This window comes from Uloborus diversus, chromosome 2, assembly GCF_026930045.1.
Source record: "Uloborus diversus isolate 005 chromosome 2, Udiv.v.3.1, whole genome shotgun sequence".
NCBI classification, from domain to species: domain Eukaryota; kingdom Metazoa; phylum Arthropoda; class Arachnida; order Araneae; family Uloboridae; genus Uloborus; species Uloborus diversus.
This window is the reverse complement of record NC_072732.1, coordinates 140104036-140129615: the sequence shown is the minus strand read 5'-3', so window position 1 is coordinate 140129615 and position 25580 is coordinate 140104036. Positions and strand designations below refer to the sequence as shown.

Here is a 25580-nt window from a genome sequence, read left to right as displayed (position 1 = left end):
TTCATTTGCTCTCACTTCTTTGACTCTTTTCATTGCTATGACTTCATGCATTCTGGAATTGTATTTATGCTGGATCTCTGTTTTTTTTTATATTTTTTTTAGGGCTCCAAACATACTAGATGCTATACATTTTTGAAATTCCTATTTTTCTATCAAACTCCTATATTTTTCCTTTTAAAATCCTATATATTTTGCTACCAAACTCCTATATATTTTGCTATCTAACTCCTATATTTTTCCTGTTTAACTCCTATATATTTTTTTCCACTTGCTATGAGCCCTGTATCAATATATCGGTCAATATATATCAATATATCAGTCAATATATACCACAATATATATCCAATATTTATTTTGAAAATATCATGATATTTTCTATATTTATTTTTTCAACTACGGTATTTTCAATATAAAAAGTATATTAATCATAGTAATATTGTTCATCCACTATAATATTAAAATCTGTTCGCGTCTGTCTGTCTGTCTGTCTATCTATCTTCTCGAGAACCGCTGCGAATCGGGAGTCAAACGAGATACCGATCAATTTGAAATTTCCCAAAGAAAACAATAGGACCAATCTCGTAATTGTGCGACTTTAATTAGCGGAGATATTAATTAAAACGTTAATTAACATAATGTTATTCGGGAATTTTATTTTTTTCCTGTTGCCATTTTGAATTGGCGTGAGCAAGTAAAATTCTAATAATTGTTTTAAAAGAGGTTTTTTTGGCTGCTGTCCAAATCTTAAAACAACGTTTCCATCTAGAATTTCATTTTAAATTAGTTTAAAATTGGTTGCTCTATTCGGATATAGCCTTTATTTTATCGCCTGTCCTTTTTTTATTTTTTACATTCAACGTTCTTAACTCCTTTCAACATATGAAAGTTGTTTCTTTAGCTATGTTTATTGATTGTAGTGCAAGTTTATCATTCACCGGCCTCATATTTTGGTACATTTAGGATGTGCGACTAATTATGTTTATTTTGTTGGACTTTTTCCCGTCACATCTGTGAGTTTTCGAATTGTAATAACTCTCTTTTTCCTTCCTGTTTCGATTTTTAAAATATAGTTTGTATTGTTAAAAGAACATGTTAAATTAAGATTGTTTGGATTTCTTTAAGTGAAACAGAGTTGAACAAAAATATTGTTTTTAAGGATTTTAACTAAAGCTTAATTCAAATCTGATGACTTGGTATTAATTAAGTCTTGGTATTTATTAAGTCTTGGTGCTTTAGTTTCACCTAAGCATCCAAAAAGTTTGTGTCATTTTATGTAAAAAGCTGATCGTAATTGTACATACAAATGTTTTAGGTATAGTCTATCAGATTTAATTCAGTTTAAAGTGAGCACAGATTATAATTGATAATGCATATATTTTCATCTTTTGTGCTAATTGAAAATACTCATAACTTGCATTATTGATAACTATGATTAACTTTAACCCTTCAAGCGGCCGTGACGTAAAATTCCTTCACCCAGCGATGTATCGAAGAGCGGCCCTGTCGAAAAATTTTGCCATGAATATTCTTCCATAGAATTTTACGCCGCAGCCGTTCTCGAAGCAGAATATTCAAGGCCAAATTTTTCGACCCGGCCGCTCTTCAATACATTTCTGGGTGAAGGAATTTTACGTCACGGCCGCTTGAAGGGTTAAAGAGATTTTTGCCAAAAATATGCTCTACTGGTGTTTGCAAACCTTGCATTACGCGTATTTATTTATTCCTTAGCGCTTTAGAAACTGATGTCAGAGTAATACAAAAACATCAATTGGACATCTCTTTCATTTTTTAAGTAGCCCGTGCAACGCCGGGCACGCAGCTAGTTTATTATTAAAAATAATCAAAAAGTTATGTACTCTATTTTTATGATGCATTAATGCATCAATAATATAACAAAGTTCTATAATATTCCTTTTTTTTTCCTTGTATTTTATATTCATAAAAATTATTAGTAATTAGTATTTTAATGCATATCAAAAGTGCCCAATTAAATATTAAACATTGCTCAGAAAAAAAGAAAATGTCTTGTGACTATGCACCGACTAATTCATATTATTTATTTCTGAATCCTATAACTGTAAAAATATTTAATAGAAGAAAAATGAGTAAAACAGCTAATGCTAAATTAACTCCATTAAAATTGATAGAAATGTGAAATGAAATACTAGACATAAGTAATGGAAGAAACCTTAATTTTAAGTCTACATATTGCAATTATAATATAAGAAAATAAAGAATGATTTGATGATGCATTTAATATTTTGAAGACTTTACAGATATATATCAAAATATCCAATATTTTTGAAAATATCATGATATTTTGAACCCTGTATTTTTCATAATTCAACTTAGTACATGTCACCAATATTTTTCAACTAGCAGTATTAGATACATTTTTGATGAAATGTTTAGTAAACAAATAAAGATGAACTGAAAAATCTTACCTTAGCTGCTAAATGTTGTTTTTTCGAAGCTTTGCCAACTACATAAATTTGATCTGCTCTAAGACCAATAGAAGAATACACAGATATATCTTTGCTTGAGCCATAACCACAATGAACAATTATTTCAGCCTAGACACAGAAATTAAGTAAATAGGTAGATTGCATTTTATGTTGCAAAAAAAGTTCAAACAATTCAACATCAAAAAATATTATACTTTTTCTCACATTATTCTTTTTAAAAAAATGATAACATTCAGGCTATTGAGTTAATAATAATTTATTATTGTTAAGCTTATTGAATTGTTATGTGACGACAATAATGTGTGCCATCTTACATGTTATATTAATTTCCAATATTTACATTTCCCCTCTCCTCTCTATGGTTCGTTTGCTTTCACCTTAAAATAATTTGTAACAGATAATTTATATAATACCAGCTCAAAAGTAACTTTACAAATCATTAAGAACTTAGTCGAATGTATACATAATATTTTGTTTGAAAAAGCTATTTAAACATTAGTAATGTGTCTTGTTTGTCAAAAGCAAGGATGGATACAAGGGAGGGGTGATTGCCTCTCCCTTGGAAGACCCTGCAAAAGCATTTTTTCCAAAATTGGAAGAGATAAAATGCAAGTGTGTAGGTTCTTTTTGATGACATTAAGAAAAGGAAGAGGGTTCAAATTGACCCCTAGGCAAATTTAGACGATCTTTGGTGATGTTAGGAGATGTTTCGGAGCCTCCCTCCGGGCATTCTGCAAAATTTAAGTCTTAAAGACACAATTGTAGACATCTCGCAGATAGTGTTAGGTGAAAGGATGGGTTCAATGACTATCCAATGGTAATTTTTCAAAGCGAGCGATTTTATTAGAACTTCAATGGTGTTAGGTGAAGGTGGTTTCAAAACATTCCCCTGGAATTTTTCAAGTGCAAATTTAATACCTCTTTTCAACAAAAAGGAAAGAAATAATTTCGGAGGCCCCCTTGGCTAAATCTCTATATTTTAGTTGTTTGAAACAAATATGCCATGGTAGTCCTCCTCCCCCATCATATGCATAAATCAGATGCGTCGTAAATGTCAGCTAAAAAGGCTACCGCCTTCTCCTTGAAAACTTTCTGGATCCGTCCTTGATCAAAAGCAATTTATGTATATATGTATAAAAATTATGTATATTTAAGTATTAAGGGCATTGGTTTAAAAAATGCCCCCTTTTCCCATTTTCTCTTTATGCCTTCAGGTTTTTTTTGTGGACTCACAATCATTCCCGGAAACTTCTTTTTAAATCCATTTTTCAAAGTCATTTTTAAAACAAGAATTTTTAAAACATAAATTATTTCCATTTCAATAATATTTAACACATTTTGAAAGTTATATTTCTTGAAAAAGCAAACTACATACTATCAATGAAAAAGTAAATACTAATAAAAAATCTGGCTACCTCATTTTGCAAACGTTTGAGATATTCTCCTTTGTGCCTAAGGGGATCAGTAGAAAAGCCTTCGGCAAAATAAACTAAGCCCAATGGGAAAATTATGTTGAGACAGCCAAGACATGACTCGACGTTGTTGCATATCAGGACGTCCAGTGATATAGATGATTAAGTACCCAAGGTCTTGCCAATGCCTGAAACGGGAGAAAATATAATTAAAGTTGTGAGCAAGCACTATGTCAAACGTGCTTTATCAGATGAGCACTGTTGAAAGCTTGTATCAAGTAAGTCCTACCTTAAAGTACTATGGTAAAGTAAAGTGTTAAAAAGGATGCATCTCAAACAAGGCTGTAAACAAGGGGGGGGGGTCTGAGTTCACCCCCCCTCCTTCCGAAAAGTTCCATTTGACATTGAATTTTTGTTTTTTATTTAAAATTTTCCAAAAAATATTGTTTTCAAACTCAAATCTCTTTTATACGTATATTAATTGCATAAAACGCTTTCATAATAGATAATCCAACGACTTGAACATCAGCACAAATAGCGCAAAGCTCCGCATGAAAGATTTAAACCCTCTGAAATGATTTTCTGGTTACGGCTCTGATCTAAAATATTATTTTAAAAAATTGCACTGAAATGGTATTATTTTGTTAAATCAAATGGAGTTACATTTGTTAATTTCTTGATTTTTACAAGTAAACTTTGTAACCAGACAAGAATTCCTCTTCCTATATGATTAATGTATAAAAATAAATCACTTCACATTTCAAAATTCTCATTTGGTAGAATAAAATTGATCGCACAAAATAATCTATGTTTTTGAAAAATAGAAGTTGTACAAAAATTTTAACTTCATGTCATTTTTAATAAACATAAAAAGTTTAAATGACATACCCAATTGCAGAGGAAAAACAATATAAGCAATTAAAAGAAATGGCATTTACCTAACAACATCAACTGCACCAGCTCTAACTTTTGGATCCTTTCCTGTTACAGAAACACTTGCAGTAAAAGATCCATCAATACTGAAGACAACGCATTCTGTTTTAGGTGGAATAACAGTAAGAAAAAAGTCCAAAGATGTGTGGTCTCCCCTAAAGATTTGATTCCAAATATTATATATAGATGTATTAAACAAAATAGAGTTCTAATATTCTTTTTCAAGGTGCATTGCAATGTAAAATCGGTATTTAAAAAACCTTTCTCATTTTCTAAAAAAATAAAAGTCACAAATTTCAATAAGTGTTCAGTTAATTTCAAAACAAAACTGAACAATGATACAATTTTTAAGATTAATTCTTGACTGCATATGAAAGTCTTCAATTTGATTCACAAAATTTCAAAAAATCTTTAGTACAAACATGTAGATATAAATAGATTATACTCATAATGCAACCAACAATATTTTAGAGAACATTAATACAAATGAAACAAAAATGATGCTAAATGAAAAGGTATTTCTCTTTGTATAATTATTTTTAACTTTCAACAACAGAAAGAGAATAAAATTGTTTTCTAGACACATAAACTAGTATATCGTTGAATAATGTTTCATTTTTTACACCAAAAAGTTATCTTTCTTAATATTCTTAGCACAAACATGGAATAGATTAGAAATATTAACATTTCTAAAATCATTCATGCAAAAATATACAAAAGCACAGTTATCAGTTTAGTGGATTAATATTCACTACAATACTGATATTAAAGTAATTAAAAAATGCATTAATTGATTACCGAACAACTAATTTTACAGGAAACATGCCATATCCCAAAGCTTTATCCTTTGGTACTGAATAAGACAATCGACCATTTTTATCTGTTACTTCTGTCGCTAAATAGGTCCATTCTCCACGTCTTTGGTCCTTCATAACATGGATATCTACCTATAAAGGCAAGATAAATCTGCTCGAGAAACAACTTTAACTTCAATAATTAATATACTGAAGTGAGTTGCAAAATACATAAAATTCGATCTTCTAATGACAGCTACAAAATTATGAACAACCAAAATTTTATATTACATCAGGACACAAGCAGCTTAAGTGCGCTAGAAAGTATAAAAAATAAATAGATCATTTATGTCTTAATTCAACAACTGATTACTCATATTTAGGCTTGCCAGATTTTGGAAATATTCAACCAGTTGAATACAAAGGAGACAAGTCAAAAAAAAAAAAACGGATATGGTGGTCAAATCACATTTGTTGATGGTGATGACATTCATGTGAAGCATGCAACTAAACCAATAACAGGCAATTAATTTGTTTTTCCAAAAACAAAAAGCAAATGATATCGCGCAAAACTGATGTAAAAGTTTTAGAAAAGACACTTTGCAAAACCGTGAAAAATGTTACTTTAAAATTTTAATGTTCATTAAGCAGGATGTGTAGCAGACCATCTTTTTTTACTACAATATATTGAAAGTAATAATTTAGACAGTTTTAATTATGAACATTTTACCCCATGGTGATTCGTTTTAACCCAGGTAATGTACATTGAGTCAAAACATTTCAAGTTCAGTTTAAATAATTTATATATATTTTTTTAAAAATGCTAAAATTACATGAAATTATTCTTAACGAATGTAATATCAAGAAAAGATGGAAAGAAATGAGAAAAATATTTCTAATTTCTGCGCCACATAACTTTGAAAGTGAACATAGCTGAAAAGTGACTCATTTTACTACACCTGGCTCTATAAAATTCTAATTTGAACAATTTAAAAAATGCAACACAAAATAAAACATGTTCATCTTGATAGACTGTTGAACAGTTCTGTATTGAGTACAAGGAAAGACAAATAGTCTAATACTGGGGTCTTAAGATTTAACTTTTCATAAAATTGGTGTTCGGAGTGAGTAACAATTTGAATTCCAAAATTAAGAGAAGTTCATTAATGAGTTTTGCATTTAGCAACTAAATAAACTACTTATTTTTAGGACCACCTTCTTAGAAAGCACAAATACAGGTCTTAATTACAGGTTATTAATGGTCAGAACAGAAAAAATTTAACATAAAAATTCTTTTTAATATTTTTTTGAATAATGTGACTGGTTGTACCCAAAAAATGGATGAATTTTCAATCAAACAAATTAATTGTACTTTGCCTAAAATCTTCCTAATTGAATTGCATAGTAAAAAGAACACATTATTTTGAAGTCAATTCAGTATAATTTTCTGCCTAAAATTTTTTCAATGCACACATTTTAAAACTACAATCCTTAAACACTTAAAATATGAGAGTAATTAAACCGAAATAAGTTCAATAAATAATTAACAACAAAAATGCTTAGTGCAAATACCTTTTCACCAGTTAGTGCAACCATATCGAGTGGTCCATACATAAAACGTGCAGAAATGACTTGAGACATACCATCTTTTACTATTACATCATTCGCTCTATGATTTGCAGTCACATTCTAAAAAAGGGGGGAAAAATCTTATACACAAATGCAAGAAATTCTTTTTTTTTATTTTCTTTTTGCATAAAACATATTTTTACATCATACATCAAAATAAAAATAAATGATAACTTTATTAAGACAATTCGTTTCATTTTAAGTTTGAGAAATATTGATTATAGCAATGTTTGATAAACAGATAGGCGTTTTTGAGTATTGGCGAAAATTTATGAAAGCGTGTCAAAGTATTCTGAGTTATAATAATTATCTTTTTCAGCTTAAATGGTACAAGATTATTCAAAGTTTTCTTTTTGTAATGTGCTTTACCATAAACAAGAAATGAACAGCAGTTATTGAATTAATAGGCTAAAAATGTATAGCCTGGAGCAAAGGACAGTCAGAGGGGACATGATTCAGTTTAAATTAACCAAAATGAAACATGTCAATGGATTAAATTTTTGCACGGAAAGCAGGATGAGGGGTCATTGTTTTAAGCTATTCAAATCTCAGGCTAACCTGTAAATTAGGAAAAACTACTACTTTAGTAGGGTCGTGGGCACTTGGGACATCTTATCAGAAGAGGCGGTAATGAGCAAATGGGGTGGATAGATTTAAGTAGGCCATTGATCTTCATTGAGGGCTAATAAATTGATCAGGACCAGCCTGGCTGGACCCAGAACCTGTTGCTGGCTGGTCGTCACATTTGTATTTGTAAAAAAATATGTTTTTTGACTTTTGCTGATGTAGCCAAGGTAAATCAAGCACTGCCTGAAATCGGCCCCTTGCAAAGGAAACGTTCTTAGGACCATAGGCGGATTTAGGCCGAAATATTTGGGGGTGCAACAATAACAGGGATCTGAGGGGGGGGGGGAGGATATTCCCGGAATAACAAGGCAGTATCGAAATCAGAAAATAATTTTAGGGCGGGACACACTTTGAAGTCTAAAAAACGCGATGTAAACCATATTTTGTAAGATTAGGGGATGGGCAATTCATAACATTTCAAACTGCAGAAAAAGTCTTAAACGAAAGTCGATATTAGAAGCAATGGGTGAATCTAGCTACTGGTTTGAAATGGGATTCACGCCCCAGAAAAAATATGAAATAGTAGTTTTGAAAACGCAGTTTTACAGTTCTTGGTGATATTTTAGAGGCAAGAAAGATACGTGTGGCTCCAAGGCTCTGTTTAGAAATTTTAATCTTATAAATGTGATTATAGTCCATATTTATAGTTTGGGTTATGAATGAGACTCATAGACTGTCTCCAATCGTTTGTTGAAAAGCAGATAGAAATACGTAACCCCTTCCCCTCCCCCATGCTACCTCTTTAACTTTTCATGATTGAAGTTCCAAAAATACTACGGAGGACAATTTTTGATGCTGTTACCGGACGGGGTGTTCTGGAGCTCTCCCTTGGAAAATTTTCGAAATTGAAGTCCTAAAAATGAAGTTCTTCTACAATAATCCATGGTATTAAAAAAAAGGATTATCCCACTTAAATATTTCGAAATAGTAGTTTTCAAAACCAAAATATTAACACTCTTTGATGATAATAGAGAAAGGGGGGTCATAGGCCCTTGTTCGAATATTTTCCAAAATTAAAGTCATGGTGTAAGTAACACATGAGTATAAGACCATATTTGGTAACGTTAGGGACACTGCAGTTTTTCAAAACTGAAGCTCTAAAAACGCAATTTTAAACGATTTTCGATGTATTTTGGTGATTAGAAGATCTTCCTTGGAAATTTTGCGAAAGTGAAGCCCAAGGAACGAAATTTGAGGTACTCTGTAATAACTTTAACTGGAGAAAGGGTTTTGGAGAAAAAACATTTTGAGGACTAATAGAAAAAATGAAAACGAAATAGAAAAAAAATTTAAAAAAGGGGGGAGGGGGGAGACATGAAAAAAAGAGGATTGTGCGAGAAGGCACATAATTCGCCGCCAATAATCTGAAGCTGTTGAAAAATTTATAAGTCAATATTTCTTTTTGAAAGAGAAATTAAGTTTTTTCCCCAACATTCTTTTTCTTTTTCGTAAAAAAACTGCGTTTTCCCAAAATAAGATCTTTTCTTCTCTTCAATAATAAATAATATTTTTTTTAAACATCTACTCAGCATTTTGTGGGGAGGGTCACCAGTCTTGTGCCCCTTCCCCCCTGGATGCACAACTGCTGCAAAATGTCCGGAAGTCCTCCTTCAAAAAGTTTTGATTATTTACCTTAAAATTGTTGGTTTTCGGTTAATTTCGGTGAAGATTTTATTGATCAAGTTTCTTGCAATAGCCATGTTTTTTTTTTTTTTTTTTTTTTTTTTTTTTTTGACTTAATTAGCCATTGTTGTTTTAAAATAGAAGAATTTGTATTGATATACGAATAAACACCCAATTACAGAACATGCAATTATTCTATACAATAACACAGCACAGAACAATAAATTGTTTGAGAAGTTTCTTTATTTGCATGAAATTATCTATTAGGTTTTTTTTTTTTTTTCCAAATGGATAAAATTGCTTTCACTAGCGACGTGTGGTGATACACTGGATACAAGTAAATTTACTAGTATAGCAGCTATGTATTTTTTCCCCCCAACTGCGTTTCTGAGTGAAATATACTTAACTAATTTTTTTTTTCAAAACCCAACCAAAAATTTTGGGGGTGCGGCGCACCCCCTGGCACCCCCGTAAATCCGCCTATGCTTAGGACTAACACATAATCTCAGCTATTGAAACACTGATTATTCACAAATGGAAGTAAACATCATAAAATACCATTTGGGAGTACAACTGAGAAGTTTTTCGATTGTGATATTTTTTGGTGACATTAGGAAACACAGGCAGAGTTACCATAATTTTGTGGTGAGTTTTCAAAAATCCTGGTGCCACAGTCATTCTAAAAGCTCTATTAAAATGCAAAAATTCAGAAAAAGTAAACAAAATTAGACCACAGAAAAAATTTAAATGTTCCCCTTAGAATTTAAAATAATACCCCAGATAAAAAAGGTGATTCTATAACATTAAAAGTTTTATTAACATGTAAAATAATCCTTCAAGTCCATTGTTTAGCACTCCTTCCAAAAAAACAGCCGACTATCGGGCACTGCAAAATATTTGCTTATTCGGTTAAAAGATATATCTTTTAATTTCAAAGTGAGAGAAGATGTTTTGAGCGGGTTTGGCTAGTAGTTAGAAAATAAACCAGATTTCTGTTCGCTTGTAAACCTCTGAATAGGTTTGAAGAGTTTTGTCTCTGCAAAAGTAATTTTGAAATTGTGCTGAATTCACAAGGTACAAAAAATGCATGCACAAAATATTCTATTATAAATTTGAAATACAGGAGGGAGTTCATGCCCCCACCTCCCCCCTCCAAAAAAAAATATGTCGACACTATAATACATTCACATTGTGTTCGAACAATTCAAGTATAAAATACAAGCGATTGCAGTAATGTTTTTACTTCATTAAAAGTAAAAATTAAAAAAACGTACATTTGAAATACTTCTTTTTTCATTGCTTATGAAATTAATTAGCAACCTTTTGCCCGATTTGTTGCATCATTCCTGTCCAATTTGGTGCTTTTTATTGACACCCAAGCAGTTCTAAGAAATGTTTCACTCTTAAAACCATAATTTCCTTTGTAGAGAAGGAAGAGACCTGCTGAGAATGACCCCCCCCCCAAATGGTAGTCTGTATGCGTCCCCACTGAAGTACTTTGAAGTTCTACATTAGACAAAACTATGAAACTTTCTTTTTGAAAAGACAAATGTCAAATTGATAAAACTGACCTTAAGTTTCACAGAAGTTCGTTTTTTCAACCATTTTTCACGCGGCTGAGTTGGAATGAATGTCGCAACATCTTTCTCTGTCTCACCAGGTAGATTGAGACTATCAGACCTCATCAGCTGAAATAAATTCTACAATTTAAAAAGTTAAAATAATGTGTTGAAACAATTTTGTGATGCAAAAGTGGTTTGAAATATTATGGGAAAACATTAAAAATAATATTTGGGGATATGTTTGGAAATGCAGTAATTCGATAACTAATACACTTTTCACAAGAAAGTAACCACCAAAACTGCAGACTTGATTTTCAATATCAGAGCTAATCTATTAATTCAAAATAGCTATAAAATTTCTAAATACAAGGCAGTAATAATGTCAGGTGTGTAAGTTATCAGTTGAATCGATAGTTTTAAGAAGGGAACAAGCGCCAACTCAATATTTTGGCCCTTGTTCCCTTCTTCAAACTAGTGATTCAATTAAACAGTAGCATACAAGAGTAAATCATATTTATTTATTTTTTAAATTGTTTTTGATGGCAACACCATAGCAGAAATGCAACATTAGAGGGGGGGGGATATGACTTCAAGTGCAGCAAATTAAAATGAATATGCAATCGGTTTCATTGTAATTGGTTGCACATATTTCACATTTTTGTCCAGGCATAAAGGATATTTATTAACGTTTTCTAAAAATCCAAAACTACATTTTATATGTAATCATAATACAGAAAATTTAAATCCTCTCACATAACCTTTAACAACATTACTTTACCTTTTACTTGATAAAAGAAACTGAAATGAATTCTTAAAAGTTCTAACCATTTTAAAAGAGTCAAAAAATCCTTTTTTTTTTTGTGTCATAAAATGTATAGTAGAACTATTCAAGAATATGTTGCCAAATTTCAATTCAAAGTTCCGTTTAGTTTCAATGCTATGAGTACTTAAAAAAACTGTGAAGATTGGAAAATGTTCAGAGCAGTTTTTTTCAATCATGTTTTTATTGAAACAACTTTTTTTCAACTGGTGTGCATTCTAGCGCAAAACGTTATAGATCAATCGTTCTGAAATTTTGTGTGAATATTCTTTATTCAATTACACTCTATATGAACCTAATTCTGGGATGATATAAATTGCAGTGATTTGGAGACACTAATTTACCAGCAAACAAATAAAAAATAATTTAGTTTTAAATCTTGAGTGTAATGACAATGAGTGCATTATTGCAAGTAAAATTACAAAAATGTATTTTCAGAAAATTATAAAGAAAATGCACAGGAGTAACTACTTAAACTTATTTGTAAGTAATCTACAAGAAAGAAGTTATTATTAGTAAACTTCTATGGATTCTTTTCAAAATAAGTACAAAACAAATTTGCAGTAAACTTGAAACAAATTTATGCTTGAAAAGTTTAATAAGAAAATAACAACCTTTAATTGCACAAAATTGCAGATTACTGCTTACACTTGTTTTGGGGCTACAAGGAATCCCCTTTTCAATGCAAAATAAGTGAGCGTATGGATGAAAACACATCCAACAAAAGCTGATTACAGACATTTGCAAGACATTACTTGTGGTTTTTTTCGATCAAATAGTGTTTAAAAACAATAATTGGAAAATCACACTGATTCAGAACAATAAATGAGTAAGGAAAGGACTTACCTGTCGCAAAATGAATGCTATAACATCATTAGATTCCCAATAACTCGCATGAAACAGATGAGGAAGTGCATTGGTAGGAAAATTCGATAGGCCTTCAGGACAATACAGCGCATAATCAAGACGTTTTGGACCCCACCACCTTTGAGTCACTGAAATCAACAAAATATTACTAGGTGTTTTATTTTCCTTTTTTTTTTTAAACCAAGCTTCTAACTGTAACTCAATTTAGGTAACATCTCTGTTTTTTTAATATTTGTGCAAGAAAATTAAAATTAAAAGTGAATATACATGCATTATTTGATAATTACAACAAAATTTAACAGATTCTTTTTTAATAGCAATAATTTTGGAAAATAACGAAGTTTAAATACAGACATCTTTTGAAAGAAAAGAAATTTTTTATATTACGTCAGAATTGCCCATAAATAACACTGCATGACACAAAACATTCTCAAAATGCTTCTGACCCCATTCTTACTGATTCTTATGTAAAATGACTGTCAGAATCCAAATATGACCCTTGTTTTACCCCATCAAGTCCCACTTTTTTAAAAAAGTACACCCCAATTTTTTTCAGCTTTCAATTACAAATGAGATAATCAGTGATAGGGTGGTCGTAGTCAATTCATTAATCTCCAATGAAGAACAATGGTCCATTTACAGCAATTTATCCCTCATTACAACCTCTTCCGGTAAGCTGTTCCAAATGTCCCCAACCCTGATAAAGTAGTAATTTCTCCTAATTTCCAGGTTAGTCAGAGATTTGAATAGCTTAAAACAATAACCCCCTATCCTGCTTTTCGAGCAAAAATTTAACCAATAAACATTGTTCATTTTAATAAATTTATACAACTGGATCATGTCCCCTCTGATTCTCCTTTGCTCCAGACTATACATATTTACTTTTCTCATATACAGCAGACCCTCGTTTTACACAGGAGTTACGTTCCACGAAAATGCCGTGTAAATCGAAACCGCGTAAATTGAGATCTAATACTAGTATTAAAAGAGGGGTTTGGTTCCATAGATAACAAAATATACTTAATTCTAGTGATGACTAATTGTATGATAAATTTGATGTGTACTTATATCGACTTTTATGCCCAACATGAACAAAGAAAATAAATTAATTTTGGGTTCTGTTTATAAAGAGGAGCTGGTTATGATAGTCTTTTAGCAGTCATTAAGAATTTTTCTCTGTAATTCTTTGCAGAACATTAACGCATCCATGATCACTTGCGCCATTCAAATGATAGAATCTTCCTTCACTAACAAATCAGAAATTTCATTTCTATTGTCAAGGAATGGCTCAAAATGTTCAATGTTAACGCTTTTAGTTCTGCGTCATCGATGTCGGTATCCCCGCTGCTTTTGTCCTCCTTTGTCACACCTAAAAGCTCTTCTTCCAGTGAGTTCTCTGAACTGTGTGAGTTTAATAACTTTACTTCTGGAAAGAGTTCTGGAACCAAATGCATAAAATGTCTCCATTGGCCCAAGCTCGATCATTAGCGCGCCAAAATGCAGTTGATTACGTGTGATCTGCAATCTTTAGTAGTTTGGACTTTGAAAGAGGGGAAAATTTTATCTGTTTGCATTGTTGCATCTGCGTTAAACCGAAACTCGTCCGCATAAAATAAAGGCGTCAAATCTCAAACCATATATAATCGAAACCGCCTAAAATAAATCCACGTAAAATGAGGGTTTACTATATTATGTAATCAATTTATTTATTCATTCATTTGATCAAAAACATTAAAAAATAAAATAGCAAATATTTCATTAGAAAAACATATTATTTTTTACTTTGCTCCATGAAAAATCAAGTCGACATCTACTTTTTTTTTTTTTTGAATGTACAAATTTACTGCCAAATATGAAAAATAACTTTTTAAAGCAAATTTTATTACAAAATACATTGTTCTTCTTTTATACATTGTAATTTTCAAAACAAATTCTTAATATGTTCATTTTAAAAAAGGTAAGTTGTCTTTACTATTTCACTTTGCCTCACATTCCCCAACAAATTAGTTTTAAAAGTCAAGTTATAAGTTGGGTAAAACATACATGATGCAACCGTAGTGATGGGTACCATATCAATCATTCCGGACATTGTACTTGCAATACTAGCCTCACTTGTCCGTCTTGCATTGTGTCCTTCAGAAAAAAGATGTGGATAGGTCTGAATATATTCCACTGAAAAAATTAAAATCAATCAATGATCCCCATTTAAATTTCAAAATAAAAATATAAAAAAATCAATCAATCAAATGAAGTAAAATCTTTTAAAAATCTGACCTGACTTTATTAAATTATTTCAAGAGCTTTTAGACTAAACTAACCTGCTAAAGCTTATTTATTAAACAGTAGAAAATACAGGATTTAAAAAAATGTTTAAATATTAGATTGTAACTAGTTAATGAAATCGTTGTGTTGATAAAAGAAAATTACTAGTAAATAATTATTAGTTAATGGAAGAAAACGAAGCAAATCAAATTTCTAACTGCCAACAATAATTTCAAACTGCAAACACAGTTAGTCAAAAATGTAAACGTAAGATAGCCATACGGTTAAACAACTGGTCATCAAAAATGAAGAGATACAAAATGCAGCCTTTTGAAGCTAGTTACAAAAAATAAAAAATAGCAACACACCTGTTGAAAAGAATTCAAACATTTAAAAACAGTTTGCATAAACTGTAACTACATTTTATCTTGCACCACTTTTTAAGCCATGAACTTTTCAATTTTGCAGCTCCCCATAGACTTTTATATTGTTCACACTGAGTGCTATGAAAGAACAGGCCATCTTCACACCAAATATAACACAAGTGATGTATTAATATGTATCAGGGAGCGACAAAACTGAAAAATCCTACCAGGAAACGTTTGTGAAAAGATGAAAACAATTCAAATAATTTTCAATGAAAAGAGGCGAGTTTGTTAACATTCAAAGGTATTGAAATTCTGGTCGCCTGTTTCCAGTACCTTCTATTTTTTTTGGCGCCTTTTCTAACAATGTTGCCCTACTTCAAGACCTTATAGTTCAATAATGGAGGGACAAGGGCAAAGCATTTAAGGGTCAAAAACATGTTAAAGCATGTTTTACTATGCTCTTTCAATTGCTTTATACTTATTTTTTTACCCATTATTATGCTATTCATGTGGTTCAAAATGAAATGAAAGAGAGAGGGGCTCAACAGAACTAAGCACTGCAAAAAAAGGCCTATTGTACTAGTTCCCAACAGACCAGTAGTCAAAGCAAAATTCTGTAGTTCAAGTGGTTCCCTGGTTAGCAGTGTCAGAAAAAAATTTAGGCACAAAACAAATTATTTTTCAGAGTTTGTAAGAAAATTCAGTGAAACTTCTCAAAAAACAAGTCTCTAAGATATTTTACAGTCGTCCGGGACTTGTTGGACCCTATTTCTACTTTACTTCACCTATTTCTACTTTATTTCAAAGTTAATAATTGAATACAGAATGCTATTAGTAGTTAGAAAAGTTTTTGCAATTTTTCAAACATTTTACCACATTTTTGAATAATCTCCTAATTTTTGAAGCAATTTTTCCATCCCTTTAATCTATCTTTTAAAATCCCAACTTTTCCAAGTTTTCTGCTACATGCATTAACCCTGATAAATTAAAAATAAAGGCCATCATTAAAAGAAATACTTCATCAACATTTCTAACAAACTTACAAAGATGAAGGGGCTGTCCATCACCCAAGGGATACTTCTGGTACCTAGGAATGTTAATAGGACAAAGTTGGGCAAATCGGGCACTGAGGAGGGGCTCAATACGTGATGCACAAGGATTGGTTGGATGAAACAAATTGTATACTTGAGTGCAGGACGGTCGAAGAGGTGGGCCTGTAAAAGAAAAGAGTAAACCTGTTACACAGCTTATTAACAAATTTTATTGTTACTTTGGCAGTGAAAAGTAATTTTCAAAAGTCTACAACTTTTTTTTAATGGTTTTCATGTAGAAAAGAGCAATAATTGAATTCTTCTCCTCAAATTTTTTTAGTACATAATTACTTGTAGTTTCTTTATTTTGTCTTCATAAAAATGTTTTTTTGTATTGTATTTTTGTCTTAAAGAAAAAATCATGACGGCATTCTTTCAGACCAAGAACGCGTGGTTCATTGGTCCACTTTTAGAAAACCTATGAAAACAAAAACTTTTAGAAGAATTAGAAAAGCAACACAGTGCCCAGTGCTTATAAAAATCACATTTGCTCTAAGGACATTTGATTTTATAAAGAGGCTGATTTTATGAACTGGTCAACCTACACTTAAAAATGAAAGGTTTTGAAGTTTAAATACTCAAAAAACAAAATGAATTTCTTTATTTTTGTTTGTAGTGCTTCAAAACAAAATTGACATTTTAACTAAAAACGAAGTACATTTTTTTCTCTTTGTTTGCACAAGGGTCTAAAATATTGGCGTATTGTTGTTTGAATAATATAATTGAAAAGTAAAGATTCAATATCATTTGAAAGTTTACAAAATGTTTAGTAACTTTCAACGTTATAATTTCCTCTTTGCTCTAAAGAGCATCGTATAACATCATGCACTTTTCTGACATCTATTGAAGAGAGCAAATTTGGCACTGAGATTTCCTCATCTTCTGAGACCAATTCCTTCACTTCTTGGTGCCTCTTTATCAACTTTTTACTTATGATAACCAAAAGTTTGATTTTATAAAACGACGAACATGATTTTATTTAAGGTTGGTTTTAACATGTTTTGATATTGCAACTGTGTGTGTTCTTCCATGTTTGATTTAAAAAGAGGCTGATTTTATAATATAGTGTTATTATTGGTAGAATGTACTACGAGGACAATTCGGAAAGTAACCGCCGTTTGGGTGTGGTGCTGGAAGTACAGTTCAGAGTGCCCTCAATCGAATGCACAAGCAATCTGTGATTCAGTAAGCTTCCAGTGGGAGAGCGAGAGTGTTGTAGGACCAAGCGTTTGCTAGTTATAGTGTGACAAAATGAGTGCCGCTATAGAAAGTCCCGCAAAATGTGAGGTGCGAGCAGTGATAAGATTTCTTTTGGCCAAAAAAATGTCAGCAGCGGATATCCATTGTGAATTGTGTTGCGTATACGGCCCAAACATTATGAGTGAAGGTGTAGTGCATCAGTGGGTACGCTTTTTCAAGGTCGGAAGAACAGACATCCATGACCAATCAAGGAGTGGAAGGCCCAGACTTGGCTCCTTCTGATTACCATCTGTTCCCTGCAATGAAGAAGTGGCTTGGGGGACAGCATTTCGCTGATGACGAGGAACTTAAAAGTGCAGTGACACATTGGCTTAAACTGCAGGGGGCCCCTTTTTATGCAGATGGAATTGAAAAACTGGTACGACAAATGCCTAAATAATGGCGGCGACTACGTTGAAAAATAGAGGAGAGTTGTAAATAAATGTTTTGCCTCTGTGCTGGTTCGTCTTATTTACAGCAATTCGGAGGTTACTTTCTGAATTGCCCTCGTGTTTTCTAGTAATAGCAATAGTGAAGTTGATGGAGACCCAAGTTGTGCTGATTCTTGAGAACCTGCAGATGGTTCTAGTTCTAGCATAAATAGGGCAAAGGAAGAAGTTGGACAATTACATTAAATTAATTTTTACAATACGTTAAATTAATTTTTAACTTTGCTTTTTTGGTCAAAGCACAAAACAACCTATGCTAGTTACAATATTATAATATTAATCATTAAATTTTTTACAGAATTTATTTATTTATTTTGTAATGCGGACCAACGTACCCTAAGCCAGGGGCAGGTGGTCCACTTAGAAAGTTCTGTTAAAAAATTAATCCAAAAAAAATGAGTTAAAAACATTTTCAAAAAATCTGTGATTTGGAGAAATATTTAATGCAACGCATGGTAAAAAATCAAAATGCTCATTTAATTTTTGATGAGACAAAAAAAGAAACTAGAAAACTTGATCAATGGATCCCAACTCATCCCATAATTATTTCAAGCAATGTATATTTTTAGAAAAACGAGTTTCAGGTTTTTAAAAATTACTTATGCTTGTCGATTAAATGACCATTAAAAAATGCATAATTAATTTTAATACATTGGCAAAACAATTATTCATATGTTTCTTTATTGCAACAGATTTGAAGGTTTAGATTCAACTTAATAATTAAACTAATACTCTGCTACAACTAAATAATCCAAATTTATTATTACTATTAAATGCAAAGTACCCATTAACCCATAACAGGGGAGGTGAAAAAGTAGGACATAACAGGGGATGTGAGGTCTCAGAGACTGCTTTATTTAAAAAATTCTTTAAAATCTTGTAATTAAGATACGTTCTTGTAATTTCCCTCAGATGTTTTTTGAACTTTTATTAGCACGGGGAAAAAATAATTTTGAACTTTGAATCGAAATATACCTTTTCTGAGAAAATCATATGCTGCAGTAAATAACTACCTACTCGTAATAAAAATGAATCTATTATTTATTAATGATTTCGTTTTCGTTGTTTAATATATACAGAACATTTTAGTACCAGAAAATTGATTATATCAAGTTACAGGAAAATTTTGACAGCCCTTTAACTATTAGTATTTTGCATCGTATTTCGAGGGATTATTCAGCCTTCATTGTCCCTAGAACATCCTTGCGTAATTTTTGTGACATTTCAAACAACACTCAACCTCATCTAGAATATTTTGCATCTCTTCTGCATAACGCGAGTAAGATAAATGTACCTATATCCTCGGCTGTAACGTCAAGTGTCTAATTTCTACAACTGCCGAAAGTAGTAACACTGAAGGAGAGGTGCGGTCTCACAGATCACTTCTAAAGAATGCAATGAAATTTAAACCTAATGCACTTGCCCAAATATATTGATAAACAAGGGGGGTGCTCAAAGTCACAAAACAAAAAGCTATTGGGAAAAACCATTCAATCGGACTGAAAATGAAATAGGGGTGATCGGATGAGCTTTCGAGCGGTCTGTGAGACCGCACCTACCCTGTTAAAGGTTAACAAGTCTTAAAATGGGTATCAGCAAATAAATATACCATACACTGTTTCATTTGACATTACAAACCATTTTGAACTTATGGCAATTAAATATTTTTTCTTATATATGATAGTCTATAATGTAATGCTTCATAACCTTGACTTTAGCACTTAACAAAAAAAGGAAGAAAAAAAAGATACATTGAAATTTACTAAATGTCCCCCACAAATTTGAATAAATATACAATTATATCTTAACAATGCTTTATTTGCCAACTTTTTGATTATATCATAAATCATAAGGATTTAAGGGCAGACCAATTGCTGCCTGATTGTTTTGCGTCAAATCATTGAAAATCATAATGATAATACTGTCAGCCCCGCTGAATCGGGTAATGGATAAACGAATAATCTGCTTTTACGAATAAAACCTCCCAGAACCAAATATTTCCCCATAGACACAATGTTAAAGATTCCTGCTTACTCGAATTATTTCTCCATATAATCAAATACTAGTGATCAGCTTTCGCAAATATTTTTTGCTTAGAAAATTTTTGAAATAAAATAAAGAACACATAATGACGTAAAAATATAAAGTCATATTTTTTTCCTGTTAACGATCGAGAAAAACAACATTCATATTCCATTCAATTTCCACTATTGTATCAAATCTCTTTTGTCTTTGCTATTCTAAAAAGAAAAAAAAGATAGCTTATTCGATAATTAAATTAAATAGCATAGAGAAATATACACATTTTAGAACATAATAAAAATAATAAATATTAAATGTAAAACATGGTAGACGAGGAGGGGGAAGAGAGTCAGAAAAGTGTTCCCAAAAGACTTTGAGCAAGAAAAATTCTCTTTCACTGAATTTTTCAAAAAATAATGTACTGGAAAAATGTGTTATGAAATCTTTGGTTTGTCACAAGTTTTTATTATTTTCATATACACTTGTACTATTTTTACTATCGTAATATATTGACTCTGTTCATTTAGCTTAAAAAAAATTTTCCAATAACATTAATTATTTCCTTTATATAGATATTGAGTTATTATTATTACGTTTTAGGACGAATCTTGTCAATTTAAAAAGGTAAACAAAATTTCTCCGCTTTATCAAATATCCCGCTTAATCGAATAATATTTCTTGGAACCGACGATATTCTATTAAGCAAGGCTGACAGTAATTTAGAGAAAAAGAAACACTTGATTACTAAAGGAATTCCAATGTCAAGAGAATGGATTAAACCAATGACAAAATTTACACAGTATAAACTAGAATATAAATAAGGCACTCGAAATACAACAAAAGCATGACAACATTTATTTTTTAACAAGTACTTACTGTTTTTATCATCAAATGTGAGCATTTTTCTGTAAGCAAGAACAGTTCCTAGAGGACTACCAAACATGAAGAAGTCACTCACTTCAAAATCTAGTTTTGAATGAGATCCCGGATCATTTGAAGCTGAGCTATGCCGTCTGGTGTTGGGAGCAGACAGCAAGCGGTTCACCCTATAAGTCAATAGGAAGTCTCTGATGTTGATATGAAAATAAGGTTTACAGTCAGACGAAAATTAAAAAAATTCAAAGTATGAAAACTTTAATGCATACTAAATACAATAATAAAATATTTTCCTAATATAAATTTAAAAAATAAATAAATAAAAATGATTATAAAAGATGTTCAATTTTTGAAAGACTATTTAAGCATATACTTGAAGCTTACAGTTTAAAGTAATACTGCACTCAGGATATTTTCAACCAGTTAAATGCTTATGAATTTATTGTTTATTTAATTTTAATTTGTACTGCAAAACTCAGAAATCTCTTAAACATGAGTTTAGAAACCGTAAATGTTTACTATTTTACCTAATGTACTGACTAAAAGCAATCAACATTATTAGGATTAGCACATTTACAACCTTTTAGTCAAATTAATAATCCATAGCATCCTATTTGGGAATGGTGGTATTCGCTTTTTTTTTTTTTTTTTTTTAACTTTGATCTAAATAGTTCCCCCCCCCTTTCCCTTTAGTTGTAGATTTGCTTTAAAAAAAAAGCTAACAGAACTTAAGCATTGCTTATATTGTATAAATCCTCCTCTTTAGATCTTTTTATAAGCTAACCTGTGCTCAAACACTGAATATTAATTCAGCTTATACACATTCTACCAAAAAAATCAAATATTTTAGAAGTACATCATAGAAAAAAGACAAAGCATTTAGTAATGCTAAAACATAAATGCTTTGCTATTATCGATATATTTTTACTTATTTATTCCTGCAATATTTATCATTTTTATGAATTTTTTTTCAGATAAACTGAAAAATGACAAATTTCAATTTTAGAAACTAGACATTTACACTAACCGAATTTCGTAAACATGTCTGTACCACTGATAAAACAGCATTAAAAAAACTTCACTTCACTGCAGAATTTAAACTAAATTGAATCATTTATACACAGCTTTTCTTCATATTCCGTCATAAAAATAAACATTTGGTTATAAAGTTTCAATAAACAATTATGAAATGAAAATACAGATTATAATATAATCATGAGATCTTCAAAGTCAACAAGGTAGTATAACAAAAGTTTCTTTGTTACTAAAGTCTAATAGTAACAAAATTTTTACAGCATCACATAAAATTAGTAAACCTTATGAAAGCAACTTTTTTTTCAGTAAGTTACCACTTTTTTTCAGTAAGTTAAGTATGACCAGGGCTAAGGCAGAACCATTGTCTCTAAACCATTGCTTTGGTCATTCGTCTGGTCAGTGCTAATTCTATATTAGCTACCAGTTTGTTTGGCACTCATGGCTTCCTTAAGAGGTTTACCGCCTCCAGTTCAGTCACTTTCAATGCCGGACTGATGAGTGCTAATAAACACGAAACTGCAGTCCTCGGCTGGAATGACTGACTTGGCGGTGTATGTCATGAAAGCACATTTTTACATTCTTGGCTTGTTGGGAAATGATTTAAAGAAATGTCATGACAGATATAGCACTTACTGAACGTCTAATAGCAACAAAATTTTTACAGCATTACATTTAATCAGCAAATCTCAAGAAAGCATATTTTTACATTCTTGGCTTGTTGAGAAATGATTTAAAGAAACGTCATGAATTATATAGCACTTACTGAACGTTATCACAATGAGGAGGTTCAGATTCTTGCGGATGAGAATGGGATTTCCTATATATTCTGGATGCTTGGCTACGAGGTTTAAGATCAAAACCAGTGTCAGCAGTATCATCTATTGAGCCACCATCACTTATTGATATCAAGGGATTTGATCGAGTGACAGGTACTGGAACATTCTCTGGCTCATTGATACTGGTTTCACTGCCACATCTGCCTTCGTAACGAGCACTGCGGCATAGAGCATCATAGGCCATCAAAGATGCAACGCTGTCGGCCACAAAAATCACCTGCAAAAATTGAATCAACTTTCAAGTGCTTAAAATTAAGAAATATTTTCTTCAGTTTTAACTAACATTCAAGGCACATCTAAAACTATGCAGAAAAGTAATAAATAAAAATAAAATAAATTATAGAATATAAATTAAAATAAAATAAATTAACAATAATCAAAATAAAATGAAAGACAAAGTCTTTGCTTCTATTTTCTGAAATGTAAAGCGTAGTTTCAATGCTCAATAGGTCATACTTCATTTATTTAAGTCAGTCCCAAAGTATGCTAACTTTTACTATTTAAGCTATATCATTTTGGTTTCTTCAATATAGCAATTGTTACAAAAAGAATCAAAGTGAAGAAAATATTACTTTGTAAATTAAAATGTACTATATTAACTACTTTAATTCATCTTGAAAATACATTAGAATATTTTCTTTAGAAAAAAATGAAGCAATAAAATGTATATACTACATTTTTGAATAAAATTCACATGCATAAATTTTACATTTCTGAATGTTTTGAACTTGATTTGCTGCTTAAAGTAAACTACATTACCAGTTCAAAAAATGCAATGAAATTTAACTTCACAGCTTTAAAAACAGCATTAATCATTTTGTAAAAAGAACTTTTGTCAACAATACTTTTTCTTCCTTGCACAATTTTCTTTTTACATATCTTGTTTGGCCATCGCAGTTTAATCATTTATCAAATTAAAAGCCACTATGAAAGAAACATAAATTTAGTATTTTACCTTTCATTCATAAAGAAACCTTTGTGGATAATATCTCTTACTTGGCCATTAAATCCTGTTCCATCTTCTGACTGTAAAAATTCCTTGTACACTTCATTTGCGGCATTTATTACAGCTGTCACTGTTTCCTGATATTCTGGTGAAGATATAGCAAAAAGTGGTAATGCTCCAAGTGGAATGGAATCATACGAATGATAAATCACTTCTACAGCTGAAGGAGATGACTGAAAACTGTAAGGACTTAAACTGCAAAGGAAAATAAAAGTGCTAATACATAATACTAGATTTAAAACTAAATCAAGTCAAAATAGTAATAGTAGAATCATAAAATAATACTAACAAGAATAATAACACTCAGATATAATCTAAGTTTTAATTATAGGCTACAGCTAAAATCTGCACTAAGTTTATTAAACCATCAAGTAAGTAAGATATGCCACACAATAACATTGGATTTATATAGTTGGGTAATTCCATTGTAACGGGTGTGACGTTGAGATGCTATTTTTGAGAGTTGTATCCAAGTTTTACCCAGTTAATAACTTAGTAAACACCAACAAAGTTTTAAATGATGTTAACCTATGCATTTGCTTAAATAATTAAGCTAAAATTAAACTGTGGAAGTTTTCAATTTTTAAAAAAAAATATTTTAAATTTTGTGACTTGTGTGACGTTTTCGGGACATGAGTTTTCACTTACCTTTGCATTTGCACAATTTCCTGTAAATTTTTTAATGTTTCATTTCTGTAGCATTTTTTTTTTCTATTGAATGAGATTCAGATGAAACTTAAAACACAAGATTTATAGCTCAATTACATTTTTTTATCTCGTAGGAATTTTATTTCTGGCGTGACGGTGTGACAGAATTTGTGACGGGTGTGACAGTGTGCCAAGTTGTGAATTTGAGAAGCAAATTTTTGAAGAACAGTGATCAGTACAACTATTAAACTGGACAATACTTAACATATACTTACATTTTATTGGAAATAACACCTATATAAACATACATACAACTGTTTTAGAACTTTCAGTAGCCTGTACTTGTTACAAAGGCTTGTGGAGCAACTTTTTAAAGAAGAGTACAGACAAACAGAAGAGTACATACAAATAGTGAGCTTAACAAAAGTTAATATATACTTACATTTTATAAGAAATTAAATCCTATACCTATATGTACCATTGATTTAGAACTTAAAATGGCCTCTACTTGTTACAAGGGCTGGTGGAGCAACTTTTTTAATAATTACCGATATTTTTTCAGATGAAATATCTTCTTTTTCTGACCAAATCCAATGGGGTCCACTAGCCTGCATATATTTTAAACTTACTTCTTCTTGCATGATGTCAATGTCCAAAACAGTAGCATAATAAAATTTATTTATGCAGTGCTTCGTACTGCTGCCTGTAGTGGTAAGTGAAACCAAAACAAAATCACCAATTGTAAGCTCAGGTGGTTGTAGGATCCTGCTAGGAGGAAGATCTACTGTTTGAGTTGAAGTGACAGCTACTTTTTTCAATGTAGACTTAGCAGTCTTTCCAATTAAAAGAATTTGTAGAATCGCACACATGAAAGTGGTGAAACGATTTTATGCCTTCTATTGCCATAGATTTGTCCCATCTTGATGACAACATTGCCTTTGACTGTAGTATTTGATGAGCTGTGACGTAAAAAGATGTGATATTGAAGAAAAACAGCTTCTGTTGTAGGAAAGAAA

At 31.2% G+C, this 25580-nt stretch overlaps 1 protein-coding gene across 1 annotated transcript in view; it reads right to left on the bottom strand.

The window, feature by feature from the left end:
• Nucleotides 1–25580, bottom strand: part of LOC129216571 (protein retinal degeneration B-like) — a 138946-nt gene that overhangs the window by 2737 nt on the left and 110629 nt on the right. The window contains 13 exon segments of the mRNA XM_054850786.1: nt 2445–2573; nt 3881–3970; nt 3972–4065; nt 4816–4965; nt 5609–5757; nt 7177–7293; nt 11055–11171; nt 12712–12860; nt 14776–14904; nt 16406–16576; nt 21040–21209; nt 22838–23127; nt 23907–24111. Coding sequence (XP_054706761.1) covers nt 2445–2573; nt 3881–3970; nt 3972–4065; nt 4816–4965; nt 5609–5757; nt 7177–7293; nt 11055–11171; nt 12712–12860; nt 14776–14904; nt 16406–16576; nt 21040–21209; nt 22838–23127; nt 23907–24111 — 1960 coding nt within the window.